This window comes from Ictalurus punctatus, chromosome 24, assembly GCF_001660625.3.
Source record: "Ictalurus punctatus breed USDA103 chromosome 24, Coco_2.0, whole genome shotgun sequence".
Lineage (NCBI taxonomy): Eukaryota > Metazoa > Chordata > Actinopteri > Siluriformes > Ictaluridae > Ictalurus > Ictalurus punctatus.
In genome coordinates this window covers 160,001-167,500 of record NC_030439.2, presented here as the reverse complement: position 1 = coordinate 167,500, position 7,500 = coordinate 160,001, and the positions used below count along the sequence as shown (strand labels likewise).

The 7,500-nt window shown below is 39.2% G+C and overlaps 2 protein-coding genes across 7 annotated transcripts in view; both read right to left on the bottom strand.

Annotated features, from left to right (window-relative positions):
- Positions 1–5,054, bottom strand: part of LOC128629107 (uncharacterized) — a 7,141-nt gene extending 2,087 nt beyond the window's left edge. Inside the window, exons 1-9 of one of the 5 annotated variants that reach the window (XM_053675473.1) lie at positions 4,681–5,054; positions 4,156–4,281; positions 3,364–3,463; positions 1,581–2,764; positions 1,239–1,426; positions 1,016–1,129; positions 715–848; positions 379–600; positions 76–275 (exon numbers count right to left, since the gene is read on the bottom strand). In XM_053675473.1, coding sequence (XP_053531448.1) covers positions 76–275; positions 379–600; positions 715–848; positions 1,016–1,129; positions 1,239–1,426; positions 1,581–1,620 — 898 coding nt within the window. In that variant the 5' untranslated portion in view covers positions 1,621–2,764; positions 3,364–3,463; positions 4,156–4,281; positions 4,681–5,054. Of the gene's footprint in view, positions 1–75; positions 276–378; positions 601–714; positions 849–1,015; positions 1,130–1,238; positions 1,427–1,580; positions 2,765–3,363; positions 3,464–4,155; positions 4,361–4,680 lie in introns of those variants that run through there. The other 4 variants (XM_053675476.1, XM_053675475.1, XM_053675474.1 and 1 more) reach the window with 4 other exon arrangements.
- A 787-nt stretch (positions 5,055–5,841) lies between these two features.
- LOC128629082 (nanos homolog 1-like) lies at positions 5,842–7,458 on the bottom strand. 2 transcript variants are annotated; one of them, XM_053675387.1, is made up of 2 exons: positions 7,112–7,458; positions 5,842–7,003 (listed from the first exon to the last, which is right to left on the bottom strand). In XM_053675387.1, exons 1-2 carry the CDS (start codon positions 7,217–7,219, stop codon positions 6,629–6,631), a joined length of 483 nt encoding a protein of 160 aa, XP_053531362.1. In that variant the 5' UTR covers positions 7,220–7,458; the 3' UTR covers positions 5,842–6,628. The 2 variants fall into 2 exon arrangements, with proteins under 2 accessions (XP_053531362.1, XP_053531361.1); XM_053675386.1 differs by having other exon boundaries at positions 5,847–7,458.
- Between the last annotated feature and the right edge of the window lie 42 nt (positions 7,459–7,500).

Sequence of the window (7,500 nt, the reverse complement as noted above, 5' to 3'; positions counted from 1 at the left end):
GGTGGAGACCATAGATTTGCCCCCCTGTCAAAATTTTTTTTATTCTTTTTGGTATTCATTGAACAGGGTACTTACTCAGCAGCCGTTCCATTCTTTTGGCCTTTTGGGCGGCACGCCACTTGTCGTAGAAGACACGATCGCCCGGAAACCCTGCCTTTAACCTGTCCAGTTTGGTGGGTGCTTTGCTGTCTGCCGATGCCGGAAACCTCATTAAAAAGGCTGCAAAGTCTAAAGACTTTGTGCCCGATGGACCGGAAAACCGGTCGGTGTCAGAGCTGTAAGAGGAAAGAAGGTATGTGTTATCATATTAGAAATTAGGTGAACAACAAATACATGCAATTGTGATGTTACGTGTCTCTTTAAGATGAAGAACCCTACCCTGCCAAGGAGTCCAGCAGTGTAGCCGTGGCCACTACAGTCTGTGGCGTAGGTACTCTGCGCAGTTTGGCCACAGCAGTGTTGTAGGCCAGGTAAGAGGACACGGCCTCCTTCTCCGTGTCCGTCAGGTTAGCCGCCGCTGTCTCTAAAGCACCTCTCGCCTGACGACTGGTGGCTCTTAAAAAGTTTTCGAGTGTTCCCATACTCCAGCTTTTTTCATAACTGCAGAAAGAAAGGTTTACATGAAATGTTAATTGTAGTATGATCGGGTCTGATATTTTCTGTATAGAAAATGAACAATCACACACGAGTACGTCGAATTGTGTAGGTACGTACGCTTTGTGGAGCACACCGAGGTCATTCGAAACTGTGAGCAAAGCAGTGTCAGCTGACGAAAGGAAGAACCTGTCACAGTTCAGGTCACTCCTGATCACTCTTGGCCGGATGTGCGAGTAATATGCCTGCAACCACTGTGTGAACGAGAAATACACGGGCACTTAATTTTACGGTTGTCTCAGGAATAAAATGCAGATGAGCTGAACCACAGGCTGAACAATTTCTGTAAGGTACAGTATAGACACAATTATATACACTTCCAAAATCCCCACTAAAATCATGGGCTAGCAGAAGAACTTACAGCTTCCTCCTCCTTTGTCAAGGCAAAACAGGCAGCTCGCTGCATCGTTTCATTTCGGCCGAAGCCAATCACCACCCTGTCGTCAACTTCCTTCCTGTTGACCCACTCTGACACCTGAAAAACAATGGAAAGGCAGAATTTGTTAATGAACACATTTGTAAATAACCACCACAGCATATTAAAAGAGAAAAGTCGTTTAGACCGTTAAAATAGATGCACTCACGGTCAGGCCTTGCACAGCTGCCGGGCACTGAAAGTGACGTAACACCAAAAGTGCCGTGCAGTAGCGGCGATAGCTGGTCTCCTCTGTTGAGAGGACCTGTGCGCTTGAGACGAGCTTCCGAAAGATTTTCAGGAAGTCGTTCCTGGCTACCGCCAAAATGGCCTGGTACTGTGTCACTGTCATCATATCTATTTTGAACACAGAAAAAAAACAGAGACGTCTAATTAAAAAGGCCGTACTCAGCGCTGTAGTAGTGAATGATAACATTTGTAATAATACAGAAGGAATTAGTAATAATACAGAATTTGTCATACAGAACACTTTATTGCTTATTGTCGTTACCTCTGATCAGAAGTCGAACCCTGTTGTGAGGAGGTGGCATCACCTGAGTCAATGGCCGTGTCTGACTCTTGCGGCATGTTGGTGATAAAGAACCCACGCCTCTGAAATTCTTCCGCCAGTAAAGAAGCACACGGACTGTGGGGCAGGATAGAACAAAGCTGGCGGTAATCCCAGGTCCTGTTCCTCCAGACCCACCGTCTGGAAGATACCTTGGCCTTCTGGATCTCAGCTTGCCTTTCTTCTGCTGTGCTGTCTTTCATACACACTCTAGCCAGGTGGCCAGCGAGAGGTTTCTGCGGCTTCTTGCACCGCAAGCAGTGGACAATGTTGCGTTCAGCAAACCTTCAAAATAACGAGACCATGAGTACAGAGAAAGTCCAGTGAAAGAAACACAAATAAACACAAGCAAATACACTAAATGACACAAAATGTCTTACCTGTTTGGAGCCATTCTTAAAGCGGTATCAAAGCAAAATTAAGCAAATGCAGGAACAGAATTTATATCCTTATCCAAAAAAGAGTAAAGTACCTTGAATGTACCCTCTGTATTTATGCCCAAACATTAGACACGCCCACCTATTCTGAGGCATCAGGCGACCAATCACCAATTCGTTGACAGGTAATACAAAGCTGGGTTGAGGTCTGGAGGGATACGCCTTCTGTGGTGTAATGCTTGGCATATCACTTTGTCTTGAAAATGCAGCTCGGACTATCTAAAATGTATGTTTTGATTAAGCATTATGCAAATAAATAGAGTTAAAAAAAAACAAACAAAAAACTGGCATACAGGTATATATAACAAGATATATGGTCAGGCAAATTAACAAGACCATTTTGGAGTTCACTAGAATTTTTTTCTTTAAAAAAAAAAACATCACGTCCTTAGCCACTGGGAGATGGATGGATATTCCGATGGAACGCTAGGGAGCATCTTGCTGTTAGGGATGTGAAAGCAAATTTAATAGTATTTCATAAATAATACTTTAGTGGCACAAAATAATAATATAAACTAGTCAGAAGTATTGGTATAAGTGTGTAAATAAAATTTATAACAAGAATTTAAGTGTACCCTGAAAAGATACTTATTTCGTGACAGATGAAGTCTGTTATTCTGACTAGTTTATATTATTATATAATAATAACAAACAGTCCATATTGCAACAAATACTCACTTGGAATTTAACCTGTAGGGAAAAATGAAATGATTACATATCCATTTCTCTGAACGACAACCCAGAAAGAAGCATTTACTGACATACAGATATACAGATATATATATATATATATAAAAAATATATGGCCATGCAAATTAACAAGTCCATTTTTCGAGGCACTCCATGTTCACGAGAATTTTTTTTCATTAAAAAAAAAAAAGACACCACGTCCTTTAGCCACTGATTAAACTGCATTAGTTTTGACACATGATACAGCTGAACAATGGACTTTTTAGGGCTGGTCTGTGTACCCAAGATAAAAGTATTAAATTGAATTAAATTTTTTTTTTCTAAAATATTTTATTTTTACATGGTTATGTATATACTGCAAAACCCAACAACAGACACGTGAATTCAAATGGGAAGTGTCTGTAACTCCATAAAATATGGAATAAAGTGTTGCCATTTATATATATATATGTATATATATAACATAATAATATAAACTAGTCAGAAGTATTTGTATAAGTGTTGAAATAAAGTTTATAACAAGAATTCAAGTGTACCCTGTAAAGATACTTATTTCGTGACAGATGAAGTCAGAATAGCTTACTGTAACAAATTCTCACCTAGAATTTAAGCTCCATCAGCTGAATAGCTCGATAGCTCATTCGTTAACGGCCCATCGAGGTGAACAAAAGACTGCCCCGTCATACAGTGGACCCTGACCTGTAGGGAAAAATGAAATGATTACATTTACATTTACATTTAAATTTGTGTAAATACTAGTGTAAAAAAAAAAACAAACAAACATGTAGAATGTGCATAAATACGGCCCGTATTACTTGTTATCTTCCCTTTTTTTTAATGATTGAGTTTTTCAATGTAAATAAACTTGCCTTGCCTTCTGACTAGTTTATATTAATATGCTCACTAGATATGTCACTAGATATATCACTAATATGTGTCACTAGAATACGGTGTAAATGTGTAAATACTCCTCTGTAAATAAAATTTGCATTTGTATGAGTGTATAAATCAGTTTTGGAACAAGAATGTAAGTTTACCCTGTAACGATGTGCTCCCAGTTTATTTATTATTGGTGTGGTTTGGTGTATATTGGTTTATTTCCTATACAAGAAAATCTTTTATAGCAAATGGGATTAGACTTCCTTTGGTTATAAATGTGTAATTACATGTGTAAATGTGTGTAAATACTCCTCTGTCAAAAAAAAAAAAAAAATGTGTATGTGCATGAGTGTTTAAATACAATTTGTAACAAGAATTTAACGAGCCTCCATGAAATGCATCAGGTGCCCATTAAAAATGTTGTTGATGTCACTTGTTGTGACATTTTTGTTGACTAGCTAGACAGAAGGAGACCAGAAGTTTTTAAAGCACTGAAAATATCTACCACCAACCTGCACATACGTGGTTGATGACCGTGATTCTGTTGCTCGCTCAGTCCGGAGCGAGATCCTGCAGGATGTCGTGGGGTGGTGATAAATTCTGATCGCTTGCTCTCGGTCTGTTTGCCTAAACAATTTCTGAGATTAATAGATATAAATTGTTGAATATCGATATTGTCTGTTTCCCACCTTGTTAATTCGTTGTTCATAATTATTGTGAGAACTCATTAACGTGATCAGTGTCTTCACATAGATGAGTATCATTTATCATTAATAATAATATATATAACTAAAGGCAAACTGAGCAAATTTGTTATTTCAGAAGAGTTTATCAAACTGGTATCGCTTCGTATGACTCAGTACCCCTGAAGTAGCTCTCAGTTTCAAAAAGGTTGGTGACCCCGATCTATACGAACGTGCAGGAAACGGGAATCAAACATTACTTTCTAGTCAGTCAATGATGATTCAGTAGAATAATTCGGCAAATAACGACCAAAACAAACGGTAAAACTGAACAATATAAACATGGGAACTTACCAATTGTCCTGACCGGAATATACTAACAAGATATGAACACCTATACCAATTATCCCGGTGTGCGTCGCTAATAACGGAACGTGCAGGAACGGGAATCAAACATTACTTCCTAGTCAGACAATGATGATTCAGTGGAATAATTCCGCAAATTAAGACAAAAATAAACGGTAAAAGTAAAGGTTCACAAATTAAATACTGTTTATTATATCAAACGGGCTTTGTATATAATACTCAGAGTTGTATGTAACATTTGGTCGTGGTAGTAACGGTAGTAAAGGCACAAACACAAAGACTCACAGTCACACTGCATGCTCAAAGATACACAAAGATCAGAGGTAAAGTTAAAGAAAAACAATTTTATTTAAATATTCAGCCCATCCCCCTCCTCTTCATCTGTGTCTTTCTCATACTCGTCATCACCAAAGTACTTGAGGGAAAAATATAAATGAACAAAATGGAAAAAAAAAAAAAAACAACAAAAAAAAAAACAAACAATTTTAAATATATGATAGTGTATGTATTGTTCTCCTTAGTGGCTGACTTTTTCTGACTGCTTCAAAAGGTGAAATAATAAATCAAATTAAATGCAATTCAATTGCAATGATCAAAACGATCAGAGTCACATTTATTCTCACATTTAATGTGATACACTTTTATTTAGTCACACCATTATCAAACAAGTTATTATATAAACATGTGGCTTATCTGTGTGCTTGCATGAGGGAATCCTCAATCATTACACCAGAGCTGGTGAAAATTTCAGAAATTCACTAGAGTACCATCTACGTCCACCAGGACAGGCAAAGGTTGGTCTTGGGCCTTCAAAGGTCAACTTCAACTTGCACTAAATAATATCCTGTTCACCACCAGAAGGTCCCGTATAAACATTCTAGGCATCTCTGCAAAGGCCTAATTCTCAGCTTTAATATAATAATTAAAGTTTTATTAATTCTTTAAATAGTTGATCTATGAAAATATGCTCTGTTGGAATATGCTCTTCTGTCTTCCTTAATGGCCCTGCTGTTGTTGGCACAGCCACAGAAGATACAGGCTTTCCCCCAGAATTTCACGTTTGAATTTGAATTAAATTAAGTCAAAACGATTGTGTCTGCTTAATAGCCACCCTAAACTAGCTCTTGAAGTCAGTGAAGACAAAAATTCACACTCTGGTCACATTTTTATTTTACAAGAGTGGACAAAAAAATTAAAACAACAACAAAAAAATCTTTTTAGAAATTGAAACTGTTACAAAATTGCAGAAGATTCAGAGGCATCAACTATGTCATTTCTACCAAGACAGTATAACATTTACGTTTTATATAATATCTAAAAACAAACAAATGCAGCACCGAGGCTTGTTACATGCATATAAACTATATTAACTCAAATCCAAAATGCTCTAAAATATTTTAAAAGGTCACACATCAGAAGTTCTTAGAATTGTCAATAAAATAGACCAGAAAAATAGCATCAGGTCAGAGATTCACGGTCCCATCATGAAGCCCTGGAAAAACCTGCACCTGTAACATGTTGCACCTGTGATGATCCAAAGAGGTCTGAGCACAAGCTTGTTAGAGAAATCAGCTTCAAAAACCCCAGTGAAAATAAACACACAAAACAAGTGCATACACAAATAAAGTGCACACAAAGTTAGTAAAGTAAAACTCTTGACAGTCACACCTTTCCAGGTGTTACAGCACTAAACCCAGGGCATGTCATTCCAGAGCTAAAAACAACTAAGCCTAACAGCTCTAAGCCATAACTATAAGTACAATAATGCAGACATTAAAAATATAATGCTGAAAAACTTGTTTTTGCGCAACAAGTTTTTTTTTTAATTTTTTTATTTTTTATTTTTAAAGCACGTTGAACTTTCTACAGCCACACACCCTCAGATAAAAGCAATAAAAAATAACCTACAGTTTGGTAGCGAGTGTGAAAGTGGCGTTCAGATTTTCTGTAATTTCCGGGCAGCCCAGGTGCACTTGGAGGTGTACATGGAGGTGTACGTGCTGTCCACGAGCGGGCAGAGGCGTATGGTGTGCGCGCGGTAGCCCGTCGCCCCGCACAGCGGACACACATACCGGCGCAGGTAAGGACACGCCACTTCTCCGCCGCTTCCCCTCAGGCAGTGTGACCTGAACACTTCTTCAGACTCGCGGTTATGTTTGCAGAAACCGCAGAACATTTCCCCAGAGTGAGAACCTTGAGGTGATGGAGGTAGAGGTGGAGACCCTGTGGTCCTGGTACGGCCGCGTTTCAGTTGCCCCATCGGCGTTTTCGGACTGCCTCTGACCACGGACATCTCAGGCTCGGGGAAAGTCTGGAACATTACAGCATTACGGCCCTGGTGATGAGAAATCTCAGGCGTAAACCTGAACTTCCGGACCTGGTGAGGTTCGGGAACAGAGGCTTCCCGCATCATACGCACCGTGTCCGCGAGACCCAAGTAATCCCGCCACGGCTGGAAGTAACGCTGGTCCTTGGGCTCCATGGAGCCGTGAGGCGGCAGATTGTAGCGCAGCAGAAAAAAGCACATTGCGCTTCAACTAGATAGAGGGGGGAAAAAGTCACTGTTCATTTTAAACATTTACATCAGCTACTACTCTGTTCGTCTGTACTTATGATTTAAAGAGATGCAATTCCACAATTTTCCTTAAAATGGCATTCCAGTCTGCAGGCCTTTAGGTTTGAAGCGTATCAATGAATTCTGAACAATTACCCCCGAAACGGTGTATGGCCTTCAGTCCCCAATAGCAGCTTAAGGCTTTTTTTGACTTTAATATGCCTAACAGTAAAAAAAAATGTTCAGGATTGCTC